The 27,495-nt window shown below is 45.7% G+C and overlaps 1 protein-coding gene across 1 annotated transcript in view; it reads right to left on the minus strand.

The window, feature by feature from the left end:
- Positions 1–2,168: 2,168 nt before the first annotated feature.
- The window catches only part of LOC122922503, a gene marked incomplete at its 3' end in the record, with an annotated part of 439,559 nt that continues 414,232 nt past the window's right edge, over positions 2,169–27,495 (minus strand). The window contains exon 19 of the mRNA XM_044273117.1: positions 2,169–2,296. Within this exon, the coding sequence (XP_044129052.1) occupies positions 2,169–2,296 (128 nt within the window). The remainder of the gene's footprint in view (positions 2,297–27,495) is intronic.

Genomic DNA, 27,495 nt, shown 5'->3' on the forward strand with positions numbered 1-27,495 from the left:
CTTCAAACCAGGAGGAAGCAAGCGTCTCCCTAGAGGCCTAGATAAAACACACAAAGGGGAATACGGAGAGGACTTATCTTGAGCATAGCTGTAGCAGACAATCCACCACACATCAAAAGCTCCCAGGAAAGAACTATAACCCGCACAGGCCACTGGGGGAAGGAGGGAGAAATAGCCTCACTAACAATGAAATCCAGTACACCTGAGGGAAGGTGGATCCAGCTCAAACCCAAATCAAAACAAACAGAGAAGTCAGACATGTGCAGCCAGTCTGACAGACCTCTGCACATCCACAGGGCAAGGCGTGACATGGGATTTCAGGACTTTAGTGTCCACAAGCAAATTAAAAAAACTACTATTAAAAAAAACTACAAAAAAAACTACTTTAAACCACTATAACAGTTATATTATACTATTTACTATTTATCAAGGTCTAATGGAATTATTTAGCTATGAAATCAGGTGGACACCACACCAACAGTTATATTACACCGTTTATTCACGCCAATATGAGAATTAAGGCCTAATGAAATTGCTTATCTATGAAATCAGATAGTCACCACTCTAACGGTTATATTACACAGCTTATTCACCCCAATTTGAGAATCAACGCGTAATAGAATTGCTTATCTATTAAACAAGGTGGGCACCCAAATAACAGTTAAATTACACAGCTTATTCACCATAATTTTAGAATTCAGGCTTAATAGAATTGCTTATCTATTGAACAAGGTGGGCACTGTTCAATTAGATAGCTCTGTGCCCTACACAGGGGATTGATATGGATCCCCTATGGATCCTTCCAGTTTACAGAGCCTGCACTGTGCTGCAGTCTCCCTATGCTCTCCCTACAGGGTCTGAAAACTCTCCCTACACTGTCCCTAATCTGTCCTGTGTTCCAGATTATTCTATTAAAAGCTTTGTAAAATACTTTTCATAGTTTTTGTCACATCTGTCCCTATGCTCAGTTCACCGTAAAATGGCAGAGACGGTGCAGGATGAGGCTTTTTATAGGGCTGTGGCATCCCAGGGGCTGGCTATCTGCTAATTGGTTGGCTGCGCAGCATTATGGGTGATCCCTTTTTACCGGGCTTCTTACTTTTAGTTCTAACATGTACGGCACCCACTTAAAAAAACATCTGATTTGTTAGCACGAAGCGGGAGGAAATTCAGATTCATGGCGAATTAAATTTTCCCTTAAATTCAGATCGAATTCCACTTCATTAACTTTGATTCGCTCAACACTAATGGACAGTAAAAGATGACCACTGAGTGACAGTTAAGGATGAACACTGACGCCTAATAATGGACGCCCGCGATAGACAGTTACGATCAGACAGTAACTGATGGACAGTAAAGAATGTTCACTGACCAACAATTATGGACGGACAGTAAGGGAGGCCTAGTTACAGGCGCCCGCTGATCGACAGTAAAGGATGCCTTGTAACGGATGCCCACTGACCAACAGTCATATGACCTAGAAAGAAGCCTCGGGCATTCACAGTCGGCCTATTCTAACAGCTGATCGATGGGGGTTCCAGGTGTCAGAACCCCACTAATCTCATATTGATAACCTATCCTAAGGATAGGTCATCAGTAATCATTTTTCCTCCTTGCATTCAAGCAGTCATAGCTTAATTTTTAATTCTGTGTAGTTGTATAAAACCTGGAATTTTGTGGAATGAGTTGTAATTTTTATAGGGACCATTTTGGGGTACAGTAATATATGAAATAACATTAGACATTTAACTTTTTTTTGGGGGGGGGGGGGGGGGAATTAAAGAAACAGCAATTTCCACATTGTTTTGGCATTTATTCCCTACAGCATTCACTGTGAGGTATAAATGAGGTTGTGTGTGTAGGGGGGTTTAATTACCTGGAAACCTCTTAAACAGTTAATGGATAAGAGATGTCCTTACATAATACAGTTTCTTACAGTATGTAGGTCAGTTCTTTCATTATTTAGTTGGTGTCCATATGCCTGCTGATTGTATATATTGTATACTGTATGAACATGTTATTTTGTGATGTATTTATGACTTATGTTGAGACATACAGTAGATATTATCTTGTACACATTGCTTCTTGTTCAATAGAAAAAAAAACAAGCCTAAAAGTGCTATAAAAAAATCTGCATGTTTGCATGTTTCAAGCTATTCAATATTTACCATTGCTGGGCCTCGGACATCACATCTCGGATAGACTGTTCAACAAAAATCCTTGAAGAAATGTTTTTATGTCCCTTTATATCAAGCACAGAATTCAGTTCGTCTGCAAACAAGTCAACTGTGTCTTTCTGGAAAAAAGGAATATTTATTTATAGCTTCTTTTATTAATACTTTTTACATTTAAAATAATCCTTCCAGTTCACAATAAACTTTTCGCAATAAATGTTTTGGTAAAATACCTAGTGCCCACCTTTTTCATGTTTATGGTGCAACTCCTCTAATTCACTGTCCACTCTTCATTTGTGTAAAATGCTCACCAGCTTCTCAGTCTATCGTTTACACGCTGTGCTTTGGTAGACACTTCCACTGATCTCAGCTTCTCCATCAAAGAGCAGGGAAGCTCTTGGATGGACATATTGAGATACAGTATGAAGGTGTAGAGTGGAGATGGAGAGTTTATTACACTACTAGAGATGAGCGAAGTATTGGAAAGTTCTATTCGCCTGCTTTGCAGAATTTTACGAATAAAATCTGCTTTGTGACGAATTACGTCGTCAGGAAGTACATTTCTTTGTGAGTAGTGGGTGCAATGACAGGTATCGGTGATTGCGCAGCTCCCCGTCATTGTACCCCTCGGGTGCTGCTTTTATAGCTGATCGCGGCTGCTGATAATGCAAGTGTAAAAATAGTGTAAAATGTAATGTAAGTGTAAAAAAATAAATATATATCATACCTCATCCATTTGCTTGCGACGAGAGGGACGCCACCATCGTGATTGAAGATTTGGCGCAAAATCTCGCGCAACCTGTGATGACGTCATCATGTTAGTCAACGTCACCACACAAAGTAATTTCTCGCAAGATCTTCAAGCAAGATACCGGCGGCTCGTCGCAAGCAATTAAATGAGGTAAGTATGTTTTTTTTTTAAATCGATTTGCTACCACAAAGCACGAGGAAATTCGGCTTTGCGGCACTTTGTGGACTAAGAATTGTCTAACACTACACACCACCAAAGCATAGAAACGGCTATTTTAACTGTACATTCCTAAAATGTATTTTATAATAAATTGTAAATAGCGAACCCGAACTGTAAAGTTCGGGTTCGTACTGAACTTTAGGATTTTTGGACCCTGGACCTGAACATTTCAGTAAAAGTTCAGGGTCGGTATTCGGCGATTTCTCTGCGCTTTTTGAAAGGCTGCAGAACAGCCAATCAACAAGCGTTTAACTCTGTGCCCTTAGAAGCCATCACAGCCATGCCTACTAATGGCATGGCTGTGATTGGCCAGTGCAGAATGTGATCCAGCCTCTATATAAGCTGGAGTCACGTAGCACTGCACGTCGCTCTGCTGTTACTAGTGTAGGGAGAGGATGCGGCTGATTTCAGGGAGACAATAAGAGAGAATCTTTGGTTCAGAACGTGAATCTAACTCAGCGATTGACATACATTTTGTTGTGTGGGTGCAGTGCACAATCTTTTTACCCTGCCCTAAGCCCAGTGACCGAAAAAAAATAACGTTTATCCATCTGTTAGCCAGGTGGGCGGCGGCGGCAGCCATTTTATGCAAGCTCAGTGCACCAGCACTGCATCTGAGATTTTGTGACATTGAAATCTAATCTTGGAAAACTGCACTAATAATCTGGTTGTAAAAAAATCACCCTTTTTTGGCAATATACAACATCTGGTGCATTTGCAGGATTAGTCAGTGTGCAATTTAAGCTAGAAATACAGCCATAATTTTCTGGGTTTTTCAAAACACACCTTTTTTCCCCCCAAATGCACTATTTTACAGCAAGTGTGAAATGCAAGTTTAATATATACAGCTTTCACATGCTGTAAAAAAAACAAAACACTTTTTTGGCAATATACAACATCTGGATAAGTCAGTGTGCAATTTAAGCTAGAAATGCAGCCATAATTTTCTGGGTTTTTGAAAACACACTTTTTGTGCAAAATACACTATTTTACATCCCTAGCTGCATCTGGACGTGTGAAATTCAAACGTTATATACAGCATTTATATTCTGTTAGTAAAAAAACACACTTTTTTTGGCAATATACAATCAGTGTGCAATTTAAGCTAGAAATACAGCCATAATTTTCTGGGTTTTTAAAAATACACTTTTTTCCCAAAATACACAATTTTTCCGTCCTTGCAGCATCAAGACGTTTGAAATTCCCGGGTTATATACTGCTGTCATATTCAGTTATTAAACAAACAACCGTTTGGGCAAAAAAAGTTTATTTGGCAGCCTTTGCTGCAGATGTCATTGTGTCATCCTTTGTATACAGTGGTTCTATTCCGGTATTTGAAATACAGCCTTTTTGGGCACAAATCTTTAATTGCGGCCTAGTGTGGGTCAGGGCGTGTGAGATACACCCTTTATATACAGGGTTTATATTCAGTTATTTGAAATACATCCATTTGAGGCACAAATCTTTAACTACGGCCTAGTGTGGGTCAGGGCGTGTGAGAAACACCCTTTGTATACAAAGGTTCTATTCAGGTATTTGAAATACAGCCATTTTGGGCAAACAAATTTAATTGAGGCCTTGTCTGGATCAGGGCGTGTGAGATACACCCCTTAAATACAGGGGTTTAATTCAGGTATTTGAAATACAGCCATTTTGGGCAAAAAAACTTAATTGAGGCCTAGTCTGGTTCAGGGCGTGTGAGATACACCCTGTACATACTGTCGTTCTATTCTACTATTAATTAAACACCCATTTAGGGCAAGATCCTAAATTTGAGAAATATGAGAAGAGCGTCAAATAAGGGACGTGGCCTAGGTCATGGTGCTGCTGGTGGAGCTCCTGTTGCAGGGAGAGGACGTGGTCGATCTGTGCCAGCTACACACACAAGTGAAAACCCTTCCTCAGGTGCGAGTAGGCGACAGAACCTGCAGCGGCATTTAGTCGAGCCTAATGCGGCTCTACGAATGGTGAGGCCTGAACAAGTACAGGTGATTGTAGATTGGGTTTCCGACAGTGGCTCCAGTTCCTTCACATTGCCTTCTACCCAGTCTCCTGCTGAAAGATCAGAGTTGGCACCTGCAGCCCATGTCCATCAGTCTTTCACCTCACCCCCTTGCAAATCAGCCAAGCAGTCTGAGCCCCAAGTCATGCAGCAGTCTCTTCTGCTTTTTGATGATTCTGTTAGCAGGGTTTCCCAGGGCCATCCACCTAGCCCTGCCCCAGAAGTGGAAGAGATTGAGTGCACCGATGCCCAACCACTTATCTTTTAAGATGAGAACATGGGAGAACCATCGCAGCACGTCTCGGATGAAGACGAAACACAGGTGCCAACTGCAGGGGCATTCGAAAGTGTGCAGACCGACAAGGAGTGCAGAGGTGAAGACTGGGTGGAAGATGATGTGGAGGACGATGAGGTCCTCGACCCCACATGGAATCCAAGTCATGCGAGTGACTTATGTAGTTCGGAGGAAGAGACGGTGGTCGCATAGAGCCACCAGCACAGCAGAAGAGGGAGCAGGGTGCAAAAGCGGAGCGGCCGTCCTCTAGACAGTACGCCCACCGCAGCAAGGGACCGAGCACACCAAAGCCATCTCCAAGGAGTTCCCTGGCGTGGCAGTTCTTCAGACAATGTGCTGATGACAAGACATGAGTGGTTTGCACGCTGTGCAATCAGAGCCTGAAGCGAGGCATAAACGTTCTCAACCTGAGCACAACCTTCATGACCAGGCATTTAAGTGCTAAGCACGAGCTGCAGTGGAGTAGACACCTTAAAAACCAAAAAAGGTCTCTGGCTCCTCCTGCTTCCTCTTCTGCTACAGTCTCAGCCTCTTCATTCACCTCTGGAGTGACAGTGCCACCTGCCACCCCGCAAACAGAGGATCTTCCAGCAACACCACCACCTGTGTCACCAAGCATCTCCACAATGTCCCACAGAAGCGTTCAGCTTCTCCATCTCCCAAACACTGGAGAGGAAGAGGAAGTACCCCCCTACCCACCCGCGATCCCTAGCACTGAATGCCAGCATTTCTAAATTACTGGCCTTTGAAATGCTGTCATTCCGTCTGATGGAGACGGATAGTTTTAAAGGCCTTACTGTGGTGACTGTCCCACAGTACGTCGTGCCCATCCGCCACTACTTTTCCAGGCGAGCCATCCCTTCCCTGCACAACCAAGTAGGGGAAAAAATCAGGTGTGCACTGCGCAATGCCATCTGTGGCAAGGTGCACCTCACTACGGATACGTGGACCAGTAAGCACGGTCAGGGACGTTATATCTTCATAACAGCACACTGGATAAATGCAGTGGCGGCTGGGCCTAAGGCGGATAGCAATTTGGGGCATGTCCTTCCACCACCGAGGATTGCAGGGCGCTTCAGTTTGCCTCCTGTTGCTTCCTTCTCCTACTCTGCTTCCTCATCCTCTACCAGCTCCTCCTCCGGTCAGCGTAACATCTTCATTACCAACTTCAGCACAGCCAGGAGTAAATGACAGCAGGCAGTTTTAAAACTTACCTGTTTGGGGGACAAACCCCACACCGTGCAGGAGCTGTGGACGGGCCTTGAACAATAGACCGATGAGTGGTTGGTGCCAGTGAGCCTCAAGCCCGGCCTGATGGTTTGCAATAAATTGACGAAATCTCATAGCAGCCCTGGGACTAGCCGGTTTGACGCACATCCCTTGCCTGGCGCATGTGCTGAATTTGGTGGTGCAGAGATTCCTTAAAAATTACCCCGATATGTCAGAGCTGCTGCATAAAGTGTGGGCCGTCTGTGCGCGCTTTTGGCATTCTCACCCTGCTGCTGCTCGCCTGTCAGCGCTGCAGCGTAACTTCGGCCTTCCCGCTTACCGCCTCATATGCGACAAGCCCACAAGGTGGAACTCCACCTTGCACATGCTGGCCAGACTGTGCGAGCAGCAGCAGGTGATAGTGGAATTTCAGCTGCAGCACGCACGGGTGAGTCGCTCTGCGGAACAGCACCACTTCACCACCAATGACTGGGCCTCCATGCGAGACCTGTGTTCCTTGTAGCTCTGTTTCGAGTACTCCACCAACATTGCCAGTGCCGATAACGCCGTTCTCAGCGTAACTATCCCACTTCTATGCCTCCTTGAAAAAACGCTGCTGGTTATGATGGAAGAGGGTGTGGCACAGGAGGAGGAGGAAGAGGGATCATTTCGTAGGGTTTCCAGCCAGTCATTCACAAGTGGCTCCGAGGGTTGGTTCCTGCACCCACAAACGCCAGGTACACAATTGTCCAGCCAGGGCACAGTTCTGGAGGATGAGGAGGTGGAGGATGAGGAGGAAGAGGATATGGAGGAGGAGGAACCATGTTCACAGCAGGGTGGCACCCAGACCAGCTCATGGCCATCCCTGGTGCGTGGTTGGGGGGATACAGAGGACACAGACGATACACCTCCCACAGAGGACATCTTTTCTTTGCCTCTGGGCAGCCTGGTACACATGAGCGATTATATGCTGCAGTGTCTCCGCAACGACCGCCGAGTTGCCCACATTCTAACTTGCACTGATTACTGGATGGCCACACTGCTAGATCCTCGTTACAAGGACAACGTACCGTCCTTAATTCCCTCACTGGAGCGCGATCGTAAGATGCGCGAGTACAAGCGCACGCTGGTAGACGCGCTGCTGGTGGCATTCCCACCTGACCGTGGGGGCACAGTGGAAGCACAAGGCGAAGGCAGAGGACGAGGAACAGGTCGCCAATGCAGCTGGGGCACTGCCAGCACGTCAGAAGGCAGGATTAGCATGGCCGAAATGTGGAAAAGCTTTGTCAGCACGCCACAACAACCAGCACCACCAGCTGATATGGAACGTCTTAGGCTACTTTCACACTGCTGTTTCTGGGTCCGCCTGTGAGATCCGTTTCAAGGGTCTCACAAGCGGCTCCAAACGAATCAGTTTAGCCCCAATGCATTCTGAATGGATGCGGATCCATTCAGAATGCATCAGTTTGGCTCCATTCTGCCTCTATTCCGCTCTGGAGGCGGACACCAAAACGCTGCTTGCAGCATATTTTTTTTTTTTTGTAAATATTTTTATTGTTTTTTGTTTTAAAATAACACCAAAGATAGCGAATAATCAATCAGATGGTTACGGACACTTATATGTGTCACACAATATCACCTTACATTCGACATTGTAGACATCGTTGATAAATGATCATAATGAATAATACATAATAAAAATAGAACAGAAAACATGAGGGACACTGCACAATACATCAGGTTACATAATACATCACACGGGTTACATCTCCGAATGAGTTGGGTCACAAAGATGACTTCCTAAAATCTTGCCAGGGTTTCCACAAGGAGCTGAAACGGCTATAGGAGTTATTTTCCTATGCAGACATTTCCTCGAACCTATAGATGGAGTCAATTTTATTAAACCAATGATCAATTGGGGGAGGGTTGCGGGTCAACCAATATCTAGGTACTAATAATCGGGCAGCTGACAATAATTTCTTGAATAATTTAAGCGGTATGGGGCAGAGAGGGTCAGAATGTAGACCCAAGAGAGCAAACTTGGGACAAGGGGTAGAAGTGTACTGCAGATTGAGTTACAGATCGTGAAGATTTTGGACCACCAAATGTTAATTAGTGGGCATGTCCACCAAATGTGGTAAAACGACCCTTTATCAGCCTCACATCTCCAGCAAACGTCAGAATTCGAAGATGAGAAACCAAGTTAAGTCTGGTGTTTATACCACCTTGTGACTTTATACCCATTCTCCTGGATCCTAACGCATCTAGAAGAAGAGTGGGGTTCTATATATAGGCAATGCTGATCTTCTAAGGTGAACGGTGAACCCAGGTCCCTCTCCCAAGAGCCAATAAAGGATGGTTTAGGCATATCCACAGGAGAGGTAAGTTTCCTATAGAAAAGGGAGATGATTTTCCGGGGAGGAGGATTAGTATAGATGAGACCCTCAAACCGAGTTAGGGGTCTAAGCAGGTCACTATATCGGATATTGTCAGAAACAAAGGATTGCAGGAAAATTATAAAAAATATGGAAGGAGTGGGTGTAGGGAATAAGTTTTGAATACTGTTTCGGTCTTTTACATTTCCATCTTCGTCAAAAAGGGATATTACTGGAATTGTGGACTTTCTGATTGAGAGTGGAAGACTTTGCATCAACTCCATCGGGGCCATAGATATTATGTCTCTTATTTGGATGAGGGGGGAGGGCAAAGGAACGGTTAGAGCTGATTTTTGGAACACATTCCATGCGTCTAGAGTGGTTTTAATGTTAAGATTTTGCTGTATATGAGTCGGGCGGAGTTGTGCAGAGCGGACCAATAGGGTTCTAAATGAAGAATGGAATAGAGCAGATTCCATCCCTACCCAAGATTTGTAAGGGGTTTCCCTAAACCAATCTACCACTCTTGACAATAGAATGGCCATATTATAGGCCTTTAAATCAGGGAGGTTAATACCGCCTGCGGATTTAGGCCTATGGAGGGTGTGGAGACTGATGCATGCTTTCTTTTATTCCAGATGTAGTCTCAAATTTCTTTATTGATAGATTGGAAGTAGGAGATAGGAATAGGGAGGGGTAAGACTTGTTGTATATAGTTCAGTTTCGGTAAAACCAGGGATGTAAAAAGGTTTTTACGACCAAACCATGATAGAGTTGAGAAGTAAGGATTATCAATTTGTGTTTGTATGGTTTGTAATAGGGGAGAATAATTAAGGTTGAATAATTTGGAAAGGTCCGGGCCGATTTTGATACCTAAATATGTGATTGTGGGTGAGTCCCAGTTGAAAGGTGAGATATGAGCGAGTTTATTTCTGGTTTGTGGGGGCAGACCTATAGCTAGACCTTAGGATTTTTTCATATTCATTTTAAAATTGGACAGAGGACTAAATTTCTCTAAATGGTCGTAGATACGGGGAAGGGAAGAAGAGGGATTGGTGATAATGAGTAAGAGGTCATCTGCAAAGGCAGCAGCTTTGTGTTTGTGGCCTCCTAAGTCAACTCCCTTGATCAGGGGGTCTTGACGGATGGATTGAAGGAGGGGTTCCATGGTTAGAACAAATATCAGGTGGGACAATGGACAACCTTGGCGCGTACCGTTCTTGATGGGGAATGGGGGGGAGAATGTGTCGTTTACCAGCACCGATGCCGAAGCGTTTAGGTACATAGAAAAGATTGCTTGTATGAAGGAGTTAGGGAGGCCAAATTTCCCCAATACGAGACGTATAAAGTCCCAGTTGACCCTATCAAACGCCTTTTCGGCATCAGTGCTGACAATGACTAGAGGGGATGAATTATTTTTAGCATAAAAAATGGCGTTTAAGATTCTAGTTGAATTATCCTTACCTTCCCTACCGGATACAAAACCTGTTTGGTCTTTATGTACCAAGATGGGTAAAAGCGGGGATAATCTATTAGCGAGAATTTTGGCCATTAACTTAAAGGGAACCTGTCACCTGGATTTTGAGTATAGAGCTGAGGACATGGGTTGCTAGACCGCCGCTAGCACATCTGCAATACCCAGTCCCCATAGCTCTGTGTGCTTTTATTGTGTAAAAAAAATAATTTGCTACATATGCAAATTAACCTGAGATGAGTCCTGTATGTGAGATGAGCCAGGGACAGAACTCATCTCAGGTTAATTTGCATATGTATCAAATCGTTTTTTTTACACAATAAAAGCACACAGAGCTATGGGGATTGGGTAATGCGGATGTGCTAGCGGCAATCTAGCAGTCCATGTCCTCAGCTCTTTACAAAAAATTCCGGTGACAGGTTCCCTTTAAGATCTAGATTAAGAAGGGAGATGGGGCGATAGTTTTCGCAATAAGAAGGGTCTTTGCCGGGTTTGGGAAGTTCCCTTCAGGGATTGGTTAAAGAGTGAGGTTAGGTGAGGAGCTAAAAGATCCTTGAAAGTGCGATAGTATATCGCCGTTAGACCATCGGGCCCGGGGGCTTTGTTTTTGGGTAATTGTTGTATGGCGACTTTTACTTCTGTAAGTGTGAAGGGAGATTCAAGGGAGAGTATTTGAGAATGGTTTAAAGAAGGAAGGGATATAGACTGGAGAAATGTTTGGACCATGTCCTGGTGTGGAGGATTCCTAGATTGGGATGTGTCTTTAGGAATATTATATAAGGAGTGGTAGAAATTTTGGAACTGAGCAGCTATCTCCTCTGTTCTGGTAACAATATCCCCTTTATTAGTATGTAATTTGTCTATATGATTATGAACTCTCCTCTGTTTTATCCTGTTCATCATAAATCTTGAGGCTTTGTCCCCGTGGGCAAAGAACTTAAATTGGGAATTGAGGAAGTTGTAGCGGACCGTTCAGCACACAACTCTGTTCAGACGATATCCTCCTTTCCATGCACAGGCAGCTACTGCAAGCACCAGTCTGCCGAACTGCAAACTACACGAATCCTGGAAACCGCGGAACAGGAAAAGCATACAATCGGCTTACACTCCTGGCAATCAGCATACAATCCAATTCCCCCAAGAACGAGACGACACTTCGTTTTGAGGTCAAGCAGAGCTCTTTAATGGGTTATTTTCCAGCCTTTTATGCAGGTCTCCTAGCAAGGGACACTCCCCCTGGGGCCCTTGTAAAAGGCTGTGACAGTTTATATTTTAGCCAATCACATGCATTTACAGTATTGAACCTTCCCAGCAATTGTACACAAAATCCCCTTCCCTCTGTCTGTAACACAATCAACAAAATACAATGAGCATTGTCTGTGACGCAATTAACTAACACAGAGACGCAATCCACAAAATACAATTATCAAACGTAATGGGCTAACTTAATCACTCACATGCAGAAAACACACATTTTTCCCCCAAACACAGAAAATGCCCCAAAACCCCACATATCCCCATAATTTATACATCCATGGATAGCTCTGATCTGGGTGAACAACATATCCAAAAATCACCCAGATCTGAGCAGGGGTTCCCGAATTCCATGGAAGTCACATTTGGCCGGCCGCAAGCATGGCTTTTCTGCCCAAAACAGTTCCACAGATTTAAGCTGTGCGGCCGGTCTATCTTCTCCTTCAAAGTTAGTGTGGGCCATAATCCTGGGGCAGGAGGCGGGCAAACAGCCCGCTCCAAAACACCGTGGCGAAGTGGCTTTCGCCACATATCTTCCCATTCGGGGGGAGACTAACCAGGTAGCTGACCTTCTGTCGGTCAGTGCCTGAGTTAGTCGAGTCACCCACCCACAGTAAATTACAATCAATAAGGCAGCCCCCCCACAATAATATACAATCTGCAGTGCAGTCCCCCCCCAACACTTGGTTACTGCACCCGGGGAATTTTGTAGCTTGTTTCGGTCCCATGGCTTCAACATGGCTGTGTTGGGCACTGGTCTCTTGGCTTTGTGGGTCGCTGAGTGAGCAGAGACCGGCGGTACTCTGCCCTGGTGCCAGCGCTTCAGCTGGGGGGACCTGCAGGTAGACAAGCCTGGGACAAGGGGACAAAGAAGGGCAGAGGCCAACTGTGCTCTGCCCAGTTGCCAGCACTTCCGCTGGAGCAATCGGGGTATAGTCCTGCCCGGTGACAAAGGGAAAGTTAGGGCAGAGGCCAGCGGCGCTCTGCCCAGATGCCAGCTCTTCTGCTGGGAGGGGGTCAGAGGAAGCTAACGGCTCCTCTACTGACCTCAGTACCTCGGTAGGGGTCAGCTGTGGAGGGTAGGGATGGCTTACCTCCTCCTCCTGGTACTCACACTGCCGCTGGAGATCTGGGCCGACTGCCCAGCATCCCTGTAGGGCTGGTAGAGAGACTTCGGTCCCATCTCCCCTTGCCTGCTGGGAGTCCTCCCAGGACCAGTCTATGAGGTCCGCGACCTCCGGTACTTCTGGTCCCTGTTGGGGGAGAGGACCGACTGTCTCTTCTCCCATGAATACACACTGGCGCTGGGGAGTCAGGACGGCACCTTCAGCTCCCTGGGACTCACTTGGCTGCTGGGGAGAGAGACCAACTATCTCTGCTCCCTGCAGGACACACTGCCGCTGGGGAGGAAGGACGATACCTTCAGCTCCCTGTGGATCACTTGGCTGCTGGGGAGAGAGACCAACTATCTCTGCTCCCTGCAGGACACACTGCCGCTGGGGAGGAAGGCCAGCACCTTCAGCTCCCTGTGGATCACTTGGCTGCTGTGGAGAGGGACCAACTGTCTTCTCTCCTAAGGGTACACACTGCCGCTGGAGAGAGAGACCGGTTGTCTCTGCTCCCAATACAATACTCGGCTGTTGGGGAGGTAGGACGGCACCTTCATCTCCCTGTAACTCACACTGCCGCTGGGGAGCAAGGACGGCATCTTCAGCTCCCGGGAACTTGCTCGGCTGCTGGGGTATCTCCCCCCTGTCTACCGCTGCCATGGCCTGCAGGTACTCTCTGATCCTCCACTTCACGATCTGCACGAGGCCCTCCGCAGGGTTGGGTCCCAAGAGAGACAGCACCCAATTAACCTCTCTATCAAACTCCTCCTGAGTGTAGCAGGGCTCCATGCTTGCTCTGCTGATTTAGGTTCCTTTGTAGATAGGGGCGCTGTACGGGTACTAGCGTTGCCCTCAGTTTGTAATCCAGGAACTGGTGTTGCCTTGTAGCTGTCCTTCTGGGCCGTGAGAATGATCCCGTTGCTTGCCACCAATTGTAGCGGACCGTTCAGCACACAACTCCGTTCAGACGATATCCTCCTTTCCATGCACAGGCAGCTACTGCAAGCACCAGTCTGCCGAACTGCAAACTACACGAATCCTGGAAACCGCGGAACAGGAAAAGCATACAATCGGCTTACACTCCTGGCAATCAGCATACAATCCAATTCCCCCAAGAACGAGACGACACTTCGTTTTGAGGTCAAGCAGAGCTCTTTAATGGGTTATTTTCCAGCCTTTTATGCAGGTCTCCTAGCAAGGGACACTCCCCCTGGGGCCCTTGTAAAAGGCTGTGACAGTTTATATTTTAGCCAATCACATGCATTTACAGTATTGAACCTTCCCAGCAATTTGTACACAAAATCCCCTTCCCTCTGTCTGTAACACAATCAACAAAATACAATGAGCATTGTCTGTGACGCAATTAACTAACACAGAGACGCAATCCACAAAATACAATTATCAAACGTAATGGGCTAACTTAATCACTCACATGCAGAAAACACACATTTTTCCCCCAAACACAGAAAACGCCCCAAAACCCCACATATCCCCATAATTTATACATCCATGGATAGCTCTGAGCTGGGTGAACAACATATCCAAAAATCACCCAGATCTGAGCAGGGGTTCCCGAATTCCATGGAAGTCACATTTGGCCGGCCGCAAGCATGGCTTTTCTGCCCAAAACAGTTCCACAGCTGTGTGGCCGGTCTATCTTCTCCTTCAAAGTTAGTGTGGGTCATAATCCTGGGGCAGGAGGCGGGCAAACAGCCCGCTCCAAAACACTGTGGCGAAGTGGCTTTCGCCACAGAAGTATTTAGCTGAAGTATTGTTCAAAAGGTTTTTTAATTCAGAGCGGAGTCTAGTGAGTTCACTTAGATGAGTTTCAGATTATGTCGGGTTTCCAATTTTTTTATGTGGAGTAGTAGAGTGTCGATTTGAGCCGACCTTAGTTTTTTTGCATGGGAGCCCAGACTGATAAGTTGTCCTCTCATGAAGGCTTTGTGGGTATCCCATAGCAAGCTGGAAGATGTATCAGGCAGGGCGTTTATATTAAAAAAGTCCTCTAGGGAATCCTTTAATTTAGATACATATTTAGGGTTGGAAAGGAGTTGTTCGTTGAGTCTCCATCTAAAAGACTTGGGATGGGGTATCGTTGGGGTAATGGAGGCGAATATAGAGGCATGGTCAGACATATGAATAGAATCAATGCGCGGGTCTTTGCATGTCTGGATAATTTCCTTTGGCATGAACAGGTAATCCAGTCTCTGATAAGATCTATGTACATTCGAGTAGAAGGTATAATCATTCACTGTCGGGTTCAATACTCTCCAAATGTCGACCAATTGCAGTTCAGCCAATGCTTCCTTGATTGTGCGAAGTGCCTTTATAAATAAAGATGATTTAGTGGTAGAAGAATCCATAGCTGGATCTAATGTTGCATTGAGATCTCCCCCCAGAATCAGAGTGCCTTCTCTGAAAAGGGATATTTTAGGAATAAGATCTTTAAACCAAGCAGCTTGGTCGACATTTGGAGCATACAGGTTGACGAAAGTCAACATGCTATTATCAATATACCCTTTTAGTAAGAGGTATCTACAGTCTGCATCTTGTTGGTGGGAGCAGTAATGAAAAGTTACATTATTGCTGAAACCAATACTGGTGCCCCTGGAGGCAGAGGAATTAGAGCCACAGTGGAACCAAACGGGAAAGTTGGATCGAGACAGATCAGGATACTTGTCAAATCTAAAGTGCGTTTCTTGTAGAAACAGGATTGACGTTTGTTTTTTCTTCATGAAGGAGAATATTTGACACCTTTTAGATGGCGAGTTGAAGCCTTTTACGTTAAAGGAGGCAATATTTAAGTTAGCCATTTGTTTGAATTAAAGAAATCCTGATCTGCCTGGTCCCAATCTAAATATAACGCCCTGTTCAATGGGGTCAACATGACAATCTCTGTGCTAGTATACATATTCGGGGAATGGTATGGCAGGTCCCCAGAACAAACAAAAGAGGGAAGAAATACTTCATTAAAAAAAAAACGTAATAAAAGAAACATGTGCGCACTTGCGCATAGTAACCGAGGGTTACTTATAGGGGTAATCATTTTCAGGATAATCGCCCTAAGGTAATATTTTCGTCAGGCAAATAGATGGATCGAAACTTTCCCTATAAATTATCGGAATATAAACAGAGCATGTAATCGAGACAGAATTTTCATATGGACTAATCGAAAGATAAACCAAGCATACATTCGAGATACGATTTTCCCATGGAATATTCGGCGAATACTCAAAGCAAACAATCGCATCAGAACTTTATCATGGGAAGGATGACAGAGCAGAGCATATAATCGAGACAGAATTTTCGTATGGACTATACGAAAGATAAACCAAGCATACAATCGAGATGCGATTTTCCCATGGAGCATTTGGGGAACATTCAAAGCAAACAATCGCATCGGAACTTTATCATGGGAAAGACGACAGAGCAGAGAGAAGAGAAAATCGGAAGAGATTCGGATGAGAGAGTGGGCAGATATGGTCTAGAGAGGAGAGTTATATTCAGAAGGGAGATCGTGGAGGTACAAGGAAATGAAGAAAGAAGAGAGGACAGGCTAAGGAAGACAGTGAAAGCTGGTAGGAGGCTTAGATGAACCAGAGAAGTCCATGAATACTTATTCTCCCATAGGTAGGCGTCTCGGAGTAGAAAGGGAGACATCTCTTCTTTGCTTGTTAATTCCTAGGGGTGCGTTGCTTCTCCCAGCCGTCTATAGCTGGTAAATTCGGGAGGGAGGAAAGATCTTGTACTATTTCCCAGTTCTGGATGGGAAGTGGATTAATGTTTAAATGATCATAAACTTGATCCAGGTCTGCGAACGAAGTAACGGACATCCTGCGACCCTCGTAGAAGAAGGAGATGCCGAAGGGAAAGGTCCACCTGTAAAGGACGCTGTGGGATCTAAGCCAGTCGGTAAGTGGCTTTAACGATCTTCTTTTCTGTAGGGTTGTTTGGGCCAAATCTTGAAAAATGGACACTGGGTGACCATCCCAGATGATTTCCCCGGATTGTCGCGCTTTAGTAAGGATGGCCCCTTTCACCGGGAAGGCGAGGAACTTACATATTATATCCCTCGGTGGAGCATTCGTGGCCAGTTTGGGTCTCAGGGCTCTATGGGCTCTCTCCAGGATCACCTCATGTGCCGATTCGGGCCCTAGGAGGGATAAGCAGATTTGTGTAACAGTGTGCGGGACATCACCAGGTGAGACCGATTCCGGTATCCCACGAAAGCGCAGGTTATTTCGTCTGCTCCGGTTCTCTTGGTCTTCCAGGCCACAGTACAGAGCATTTAAATTTGCTTGTATGGATTTTATATTCTGAGATACCGCTTGTTGGTGTTTTATGATCGCGGTTTGAGATTCTTCAAGAGCTTCTTCCCTCCGTCCGATTTGTTTAACATCTTGCTTTATGGTGGAAAGATCGGAACTGATGGGGTCCAAAGCTATAGATAAGGTAGACATTAACGTATCTTTAAAATAGGCTCTGGATAAGGGAAGCGCATTCGAATCATCTTCTCCTTCTGCTGCAGCATCATGCTGTTCTTTTGTGATCTGTTGTTTGAGCGCGGGGAAACAGGTGTCATCTTGCTCTCTCTGGCCACATAAACGGAGGCCGCTTTTTTGATGAATTTGTCCATTTCTCCCTTATTGGTTGCAGCCTTCTGTTGATCTGAACCTTCACTGGGTTTGGACCCCCCGATTTTCACCATAGTGGCTTCTTGAAGCTAAAAAACCAGGCTGTTAGGGCGATTTCTCACACGGAGCTGAACACTCACACAGCCATTCACTGCAGGCGCCGGTTCCGCCCCCTGCTTGCAGCATTTTGGTGTCCGCCTGGTGGTGCGGAGCCATACGGATCCGTCCTGACTTATAATGTAAGTCAATGGGGACGGATCTGTCTACATTGACACAATATTGTTGTAATTGTAAACGGATCCGTCCCCCATTGACTTTTAATGTAAAGTCAGGACGGATCCGTTTGACTTACACTTTTTTAGACTAAGTGTATGCAGACAGAACCGTACTGAACGGATACCATCGTTTGCATTTGTAGGTGTGGATCCATCTGTGCAGATACCAGACGGATCCGCACCTAGCGCAGGTGTGAAAGTAGCCTTAGCAGGAGGTAGCATTTCACCAACATGGTGGAACAGTATGTGTGCACACACCTACACGTACGGAATGATGGGTCTGCCCCCTTCAACTTCTGGGTCTCCAAATTGGGCACATGGCCTGAGTTTGCCCTTTACGCCTTGGAGGTGCTGGCCTGCCCTGCAACCAGTTTATTGTCTGAACGTGTCGGCAGGGGGCGTCATCACAGACAAGCGCAGCTGCCTGTCCACAGCCAATGTGGACAAGCTCACGTTCATTAAAATGAACCAGGCATGGATCCCACAGGACTTGTCCGTACCTTGTGCAGAATAGACACATAGGCGTGCGCACGGGTTGTGCCGGGTGTGCCTGGGCACACCCTAATTAATCCGACTCGAGGTTCTGTCAGGGCCAGAAAGGCTGAGCACAGTGTGAGGCCGCGCTGTGACCTCACTTCTGCGCGCACCCACACAGCAGACTGTAAAAGAGGATTACCGAGGGAGGGTGGTGAGGAGCGGCAAAATCCGGAGCAGGAACGGTACGTTTAAAAAAAAATGTATTATTTGGCAGCTGATGGAGGCACTGGGGGCTGAAGAGGGGCACTGGGGGCTGATATGAGGCACTGGGGGCTGAAGAGAGGCTGCTGGGAGGTTGATATGAGGCACTGGGGGCTGAAGAGAGGCTGCTGGGGGGCTGAACAGAGGCACTGGGGGCTGATATAAGGCACTGGGGGGCTGAATAGAGGCTGCTGGAGGGCTGAAGAGAGGCTGCAGGGGGGCTGAAGAGGGGCACTGGGGGGCTGATATGAGGCACTGGGGGCTGATATAAGGCACTGGAGGCTTAAGAGAGGCTGCTGGGGGCTAAAAAGGAGCACTGGGGGCTGATATGAGGCACTGGGGGCTGATATAAGGCACTGGGGGCTGAAGAGAGGCTGCTGGGGGGCGGAAGAGGGGCACTAGGGGTCTGAACAGGGGCACTAGGGGGCTAAAGAGGGGCACTGGGGGCTGATATGAGGAACTGGGGGCTGATATAAGGCACTAGGGGCTGAATAGAGGCACTGGGGACTGAAGAGAGGCTGCTGGGGGGCTGAAGAGGGGCACGGGGGGCTGATATGAGGCACTGGGGGCTGATATGAGGCACTGGGGGCTGATATGAGGCACTTGGGGGCTGAAGAGAGGCTTCTGGGGGACTGAAGAGGGGCACTGGGGACTGATATGAGGCACTGGGGGGCTGATATGAGGCACTGGAGGCTAAGTAGAGGCACTGGGGGCTGAAGAAAGGCTGCTGGGGGGCTGAAGAGGGGCCATAGGGGGCTGAAGAGGGGCACTGGGGCTGATATGAGGCACTCGGGGCTGATATAAGACACTGGGGGCTGAAAAGAGGCTTCTGGGTGCTGAAGAGGGGCACTGGGGGCTGATATGAGGCACTGGGGGCTGATTTAAGGCACTGGAGGCTAAGTAGAGGCACTGGCGGCTGAAGAGAGGCTGCTGGGGGGGGCTGAAGAGGGGCACTGGGGGCTGATATGAGGCACTGGGGCTCTTATCTGAGGTCTGATTGGGTGTCATTCACATTGGGGTCTGATCTGAGGTCTTATTGGGGTCTTATTAACATTGGGGTTTTATTGGGGCTGCCAGCTGAGGTCTGATTAACATTGGGGGTCCAATTGTTGGTCTGACCTACCTCATGTGTAATGAAAAATATTTTTTTCTTATTGTCCCCCTCTAAAACCTAGGTGCATCTTATGGGCCGGTGCGTCTTATAGGGCGAAAAGTACGAGTTTAAAAATGATTTCTTCTCCCTTCATTATATTGATAGTGCGGGTCTGTATGTATGTATGCAGAGTGTATTTGTGTATATACAGTGGGAGGCGAAAGTTTGGACAACCTTGTTAATCGTCATGATTTTCCTGTATAAATCGTTGGTTGTTACGATAAAAAATGTCAGTTAAATATATCATATAGGAGACACACACAGTGATATTTGAGAAGTTAAATGAAGTTAATTGGATTTACAGAAAGTGTGCTATAATTGTTTAAACAAAATTAGGCAGGTGCATAAATTTGGGCACTGTTGTCATTTTATTGATTCCAAAACCTTTAGAACTAATTATTGGAACTCAGATTGGCTTGGTAAGCTCAGTGACCCCTGACCTACATACACAGGTGAATCCAATTATGAGAGAGTATTTAAAGGGGTCATTTGTAAGTTTCCCTCCTCTTTTAATTTTCTCTGAAGAGTAGCAACATGGGGGTCTCAAAACAACTCTCAAATGACCTGAAGACAAAGCTTGTTCACCATCATGGTTTAGGGGAAGGATACAGAAAGCTGTCTCAGAGATTTCAGCTGTCTGTTTCCACAGTTAGGAACATATTGAGGAAATGGAAGACCACAGGCTCAGTTCAAGTTAAGGCTCGAAGTGGCAGACCAAGAAAAATCTCGGATAGACAGAAGCGACGAATGGTGAGAACAGTCAGAGTCAACCCACAGACCAGCACCAAAGACCTACAACATCATCCTGCTGCAGATGGAGTCACTGTGCATCGTTCAACCATTCGGAGCACTTTACACAAGGAGATGCTGTATGCGAGAGTGATGCAGAGGAAGCCTTTTCTCCGCCACAGCACAAAAAGTGCCGCTTGAGGTGGGCTAAAGCACATTTGGACAAGCCAGCTTCATTTTGGAATAAGGTGCTGTGGACTGATGAAACTAAAATTGAGTTATTTGGCCAAAACAAGGGGGCGTTATGCATAGAGGAAAAAGAACACAGCATTCCAAGAAAAACACCTGCTACCTACAGTAAAATATGGTGGTTCCATCATGCTGTGGGGCTGTGTGGCTAGTGCAGCGACTGGGAATCTTGTCAAAGTTGAGGAATGCATGGATTCCACTCAGTATCAATGTCCAGGAATCAGTGACAAAGCTGAAGCTGCGCCAGGGCTGGATCTTTCAACAATACAACGACCCTAAACACTGCTCAAAATCCACTAAGGCATTTATGCAGAGGAACAAGTACAACGTTCTGGAATGGCCATCTCAGTCCCCAGACCTGAATATAATTCAAAATCTGTGGTGTGACTTAAAGAGAGCTGTCCATGCTCGGAAGCCATCAAACCTGAATGAACTAAAGATGTTTTGTAAAGAGGAATGGTCCAAAATACCTTCAGCCAGAATCCAGACTCTCATTGGAACCTACAGGAAGCGTTTAGAGGCTGTAATTTCTACAAAAGGAGGATCTACTAAATATTGATTTCATTTCTTTTTTTGTGGTGCCCAAATTTATGCACTTGCCTAATTTTGTTTAAACAATTATAGCACACTTTCTGTAAATCGAATAAACTTAATTTCACCTCTCAAATATCACTGTGTGTGTCTCCTATATGATATATTTAACTGACATTTTTTATCGTAACAACCAACGATTTATACAGGAAAATCATGACGATTAACAAGGTTGCCCAAACTTTCGCATCCCACTGTATATATATGTGTGTGTGTATGTGTATATAATATATACATATATGCGCACGCGGCGTGTGTGTTTGTGCTTTAGGGTGCACACCCTAATGCAATAAGCTGCGCACGCCTATGAATAGTCATGTATATCGGCCTTAACCAGCCATTGTTATACTGCAGCACAATTGTTCATTCTTGTATTTTGGATATTTCACACTCATTTCACAAAAAATATATATATTAAAACCAAAAACCAATGTTGGCTACCTCCTCCTCCTCCACCTACACCGCTACGTCCACCGCCTCCTCAAACTCCTACTCCATATGGAACTCCACCTCATAAATCAAATTACATTTTTTTTATTTTATGTCTTTCACTATATTTTCAGTTACATTTTCTGGTGAAATTCACCAATTTTTGGGTGTGAAGTACCACTGCTATACCTAATAGACCGGTAAAAAAAAAAAAAAAAAATTGTCAGTTACATGTTCAGGTGAAATTCATAAATTTTTGGGTGTGAAGTACCACTGCTATACCTATTAGACCGGTAAAAAAAATGTAATAAAATTGTCAGTTACATTTTCTGGTGAAATTCACCAATTTTTGGGTGTGATGTACCACTGCTATACCGAGTAGAGTAAATTTATCTCCCTTAAATTTGGTCTCTTTTTTTCACGCTCCCTCTCCGGCATGGAACCCTGATTCGACAATAACCGTGATCAACATGGTAGGCTCAGAAAAGAACATCGAAAGTTGATAGAGAAGATATCCAAATGGGTGGTAGATGTCACTGGGGCACCTCTACATAGGTGACAGGAACATAAATAAAATAAAATCGTCAATTACATTGTCAGGTGACATTTTTCAAATTCTGCCGGATAGAAAGCCCTGCTCTGCATAGTTGGCAGGGAATAAAATTTAAGAAATTCTTTATTAATTGATGCGCGACACATCCTTTTATTCAATGCTTAAACTTTAAAAAGTTGTCCCACTTTTACGCTTTAATACTTTGTCCCATATTTCCGCTCTATAATTTTAAATTTGAAAAAATGAATCCTCCCTTGGATGTGGTCTCTCTTTCTCACGCTCCCTCTCCGGCCTGGAACCCTGATTCCCCGTCACCCGTGATCATCATGGTAGGCGCATAAAAGAACATCGAAAGTTGATAGAGCAGATATCAAATTGGATGGTGAACATCACGGGGACGTGCAACATGGTGGGGCAGTAAGTATGCACACGCCTACACGAACTATCTGACAGGGGTCAGCCCCTGCAACCTCTGGGTCTCCAAATTGGGAACAATTGGCCTGAGCTTGCCCTTTACCCCTTGGAGGTGCTGGCCTGCCCTGCAGCCAGTGTATTGTCTGAACGTGTGTTTAGCACAACTGGAGGGGGTTGGTACAGGTTATATTTCCCAATGTTTTGGGGTGTACCCTAATTTTTAAAAATACCAATAAATTTCAAACCAAAAAGCAGTGTAGGCTACCTCCTCCTCCTCCACCGCCGCTTCTACCTACACCGCCACATCCACCGCCTCCTCAACCTCCTACTCCATATAGACCTTGTCCTCCCAGATCAGGATTATTATATTTTATTTTTACGTATTTTATGTTATTTAACCACTTCAGCCCCGCTAGCTGAAACCCCCTTCATGACCAGAGCACTTTTTACACTTCGGCACTACACTCCTTTCACCGTTTATCGCTCGGTCATGCAACTTACCACCCAAATGAATTTTACCTCCTTTTCTTCTCACTAATGGAGCTTTCATTTGGTGGTATTTTATTGCTGCTGACATTTTTACTTTTTTTGTTATTAATCGAAATGTAACGATTTTTTTGCAAAAAAATGACATTTTTCACTTTCAGCTGTAAAATTTAGCAAAAAAAACCGACATCCATATATACATTTTTCGCTAAATTTATAGTTCTACATGTCTTTGATAAAAAAAAATGTTTGGGCAAAAAAAAAATGGTTTGGGTAAAAGTTATAGCGTTTACAAACTATGGTACAAAAATGTGAATTTCCGCTTTTTGAAGCAGCTCTGACTTTCTGAGCACCTGTCATGTTTCCTGAGGTTCTACAATGCCCAGACAGTAGAAAATCCCCACAAATGACCCCATTTCGGAAAGTAGACACCCTAAGGTATTCGCTGATGGGCATAGTGAGTTCATAGAACATTTTATTTTTTGTCACAAGTTAGCGGAAAATGATGATGATTTTTTATTTTTATTTTTTTCTTACAAAGTCTCATATTCCACTAACTTGCGACAAAAAATAAAACATTCTAGGAACTCGCCATGCCCCTCACGGAATACCTTGGGGTGTCGTCTTTCCAAAATGGGGTCACTTGTGGGGTAGTTATACTGCCCTGGCAATTTAGGGGCCCAAATGTGTGAGAAGAACTTTGCAATCGAAATGTGTAAAAAATGACCGGTGAAATCCGAAAGGTGCACTTTGGAATATGTGCCCCTTTGCCCACCTTGGCTGCAAAAAAGTGTCACACATCTGGTATGGCCGTACTCAGGAGAAGTTGGGGAATGTGTTTTGGGGTGTCATTTTACATATAACCATGCTGGGTGAGAGAAATATCTTGGCAAAAGACAACTTTTCCTATTTTTTTATACAAAGTTGGCATTTGACCAAGATATTTTTCTCACCCAGCATGGGTATATGTAAAATGACACCCCAAAACACATTCCCCAACTTCTCCTGAGTACGGCAATACCAGATGTGTGACACTTTTTTGCAGCCAAGGTGGGCAAAGGGGCCCAAATTCCAAAGTGCACCTTTTGGATTTCGCAGGCCATTTTTTACACATTTTGATTGCAAGGTACTTCTTACACATTTGGGCCCCTAAATTGCCAGGGCAGTATAACTACGCCACAAGTGACCCCATTTTGGAAAGAAGACACCCCAAGGTATTCCGTGAGGGGCACGGCGAGTTCCTAGAATTTTTTATTTTTTGTCGCAAGTTAGTGGAATATGAGACTTTGTAAGGAAAAAAGAAAAAAAAAGAAAAATCATCATTTTCCGCTAACTTGTGACAAAAAATAAAAAATTCTAGGAACTCGCCGTGCCCCTCACGGAATACCTTGGGGTGTCTTCTTTCCAAAATGGGGTCACTTGTGGCGTAGTTATACTGCCCTGGCAATTTAGGGGCCCAAATGTGTAAGAAGTACCTTGCAATCAAAATCTGTAAAAAATGGCCTGTGAAATCCGAAAGGTGCACTTTGGAATATGTGCCCCTTTGCCCACCTTGGCTGCAAAAAAGTGTCACACATCTGGTATCGCCGTACTCAGGAGAAGTTGGGGAATGTGTTTTGGGGTGCCATTTTACATATAACCATGCTGGGTAGAGAAATATCTTGGCAAAAGACAACTTTTCCTATTTTGTTATACAAAGTTGGCATTTGACAAAGATATTTTTCTCACCCAGCATGGGTATATGTAAAATGACACCCCAAAACACATTCCCCAACTTCTCCTGAGTACGGCGATACCAGATGTGCGACACTTTTTTGCAGCCTAGATGCGCAAAGGGGCCCAAATTCCTTTTAGGAGGGCATTTTTAGACATTTGGATCCCAGACTTCTTCTCACACTTTCGGGCCCCTAAAAAGCCAGGGCAGTATAAATACCCCACATGTGACCCCACTTCGGAAAGAAGACACCCCAAGGTATTCAATGAGGGGCCTGGCGAGTTCCTAGAAATTTTTTATTTTTTGCATAAGTTAGCGGAAATTGATTTTTTTTGGTTTTTTCTCACAAAGTCTCACTTTCCGCTAACTTAGGACAAAAATTTCAATCTTTCATGGACTCAATATGCCCCTCAGCGAATACCTTGGGGTGTCTTCTTTCCGAAATGGGGTCACATGTGGGGTATTTATACTGCCCTGGCTTTTTAGGGGCCCTAAAGCGTGAGAAGAAGTCTGGAATATAAGTGTCTAAAAATGTTTACGCATTTGGATTCCGTGAGGGGTATGGTGAGTTCATGTGAGATTTTATTTTTTGACACAAGTTAGTAGAATATGAGACTTAGTAAGAAAAAACAAAAACAAACAAAAAATTTCCGCTAACTTGTGCCAAAAAAAATGTCTGAATGGAGCCTTACCGGGGGGGGGGGGGGGGGGGTGATCAATGACAGGGGGGTGATCAATGACAGGGGGGTGATCACCCATATAGACTCCCTGATCACCCCCCTGTCATTGATCACCCCCCTGGTAGGGCTCCATTCAGACGTCCGTATAATTTTTACGGATCCATGGATCGGATCCACAAAACACATGCGGACGTCTGAATGGAGCCTTACAGGGGGGTTATCAATGACAGGGGGTGATCAGGGTGTTCAGGGTGATCACCCCCCTGTCACTGATCACCCCCCCTGTAAGGCTTCATTCAGACATCCGCATGATTTTTTACGGATACATGGATCGGATCCACAAAACACATGCGGACGTCTGAATGGAACCTTACAGGGGGGTTATCAATGACAGGGGGTGATCAGGGTGATCACCTCCCTGTCACTGATCACCCCCCCTGTAAGGCTCCATTCAGACATCCGCATGATTTTTACGGATCCATGGATACATGGATCGGATCCACAAAACACATGCGGACGTCTGAATGGAGCCTTACAGGGGGGTTATCAATGACAGGGGGTGATCACCCATATAGATTCCCTGATCACCCCCCTGTCACTGATCACCCCCCCTGTAAGGCTCCATTCAGACATCCGCATGATTTTTTACGGATCCATGGATACATGGATCGGATCCACAAAACACATGCGGACGTCTGAATGGAGCCTTACAGGGGGGTTATCAATGACAGGGGGTGATCAGGGTGATCACCCCCCTGTCACTGATCACCCCCCCTGGAAGGCTCCATTCAGACATCCGCATGATTTTTTACGGATCCATGGATACATGGATCGGATCCACAAAACACATGCGGAAGTCTGAATGGAGCCTTACAGGGGGGTTATCAATGACAGGGGGTGATCAGGGTGATCACCCCCCTGTCACTGATCACCCCCCCTGTAAGGCTCCATTCAGACATCCGCATGATTTTTTACGGGTCCATGGATACATGGATCGGATCCACAAAACACATGCGGACGTCTGAATGGAGCCTTACAGGGGGGTTATCAATGACAGGGGGTGATCAGGGTGATCACCCCCCTGTCACTGATCACCCCCCCTGTAAGGCTCCATTCAGACATCCGCATGATTTTTACGGATCCATGGATACATGGATCGGATCCACAAAACACATGCGGACGTCTGAATGGAGCCTTACAGGGGGGTGATCAATGACAGGGGGGTGATCAGGGAGTGTATATGGGTGATCACCCGCCTGTCATTGATCACCCCCTGTAAGGCTCCATTCAGACGTCCGCATGTGTTTTGCGGATCCGATCCATGTATCCATGTATCCGTAAAAATCATGCGGACGTCTGAATGGAGCCTTACAGGGGGGTGATCAATGACAGGGGGGTGATCAATGACAGGGGGTGATCAGGGAGTGTATATGGGTGATCACCCGCCTGTCATTGATCACCCCCCTGTAAGGCTCCATTTAGACGTCCGTATGCATTTTGCGGATCCGATCCATGTATCCGTGGATCCGTAAAAATCATACGGACGTCTGAACGGAGCCTGACAGGGGGGTGATCAATGACAGGGCGGTGATCAATGACAGGGGGGTGATCAGGGAGTTTATATGGGGTGATCATGGGTGATCAGGGGTTTATAAGGGGTTAATAAGTGACGGGGGGGGGTGTAGTGTAGTGTGGTGTTTGGTGCGACTGTACTGACCTACCTGAGTCCTCTGGTGGTCGATCCTAACAAAAGGGACCACCAGAGGACCAGGTAGGAGGTATATTAGACGCTGTTATGAAAACAGCGTCTAATATACCTGTTAGGGGTTAAAAAATTCGGATCTCCAGCCTGCCAGCGAGCGAGCGCCGCTGGCAGGCTGGAGATCCACTCGCTTACCTTCCGTTTCTGTGAGCGCGCGCGCCTGTGTGCGCGCGTTCACAGGAAATCCAGGCCCTCGCGAGATGACGCATATATGCGTGACTCT

The sequence above is a fragment of the Bufo gargarizans genome, unplaced genomic scaffold (assembly GCF_014858855.1).
Source record: "Bufo gargarizans isolate SCDJY-AF-19 unplaced genomic scaffold, ASM1485885v1 fragScaff_scaffold_39_pilon, whole genome shotgun sequence".
Classification (NCBI taxonomy): domain Eukaryota; kingdom Metazoa; phylum Chordata; class Amphibia; order Anura; family Bufonidae; genus Bufo; species Bufo gargarizans.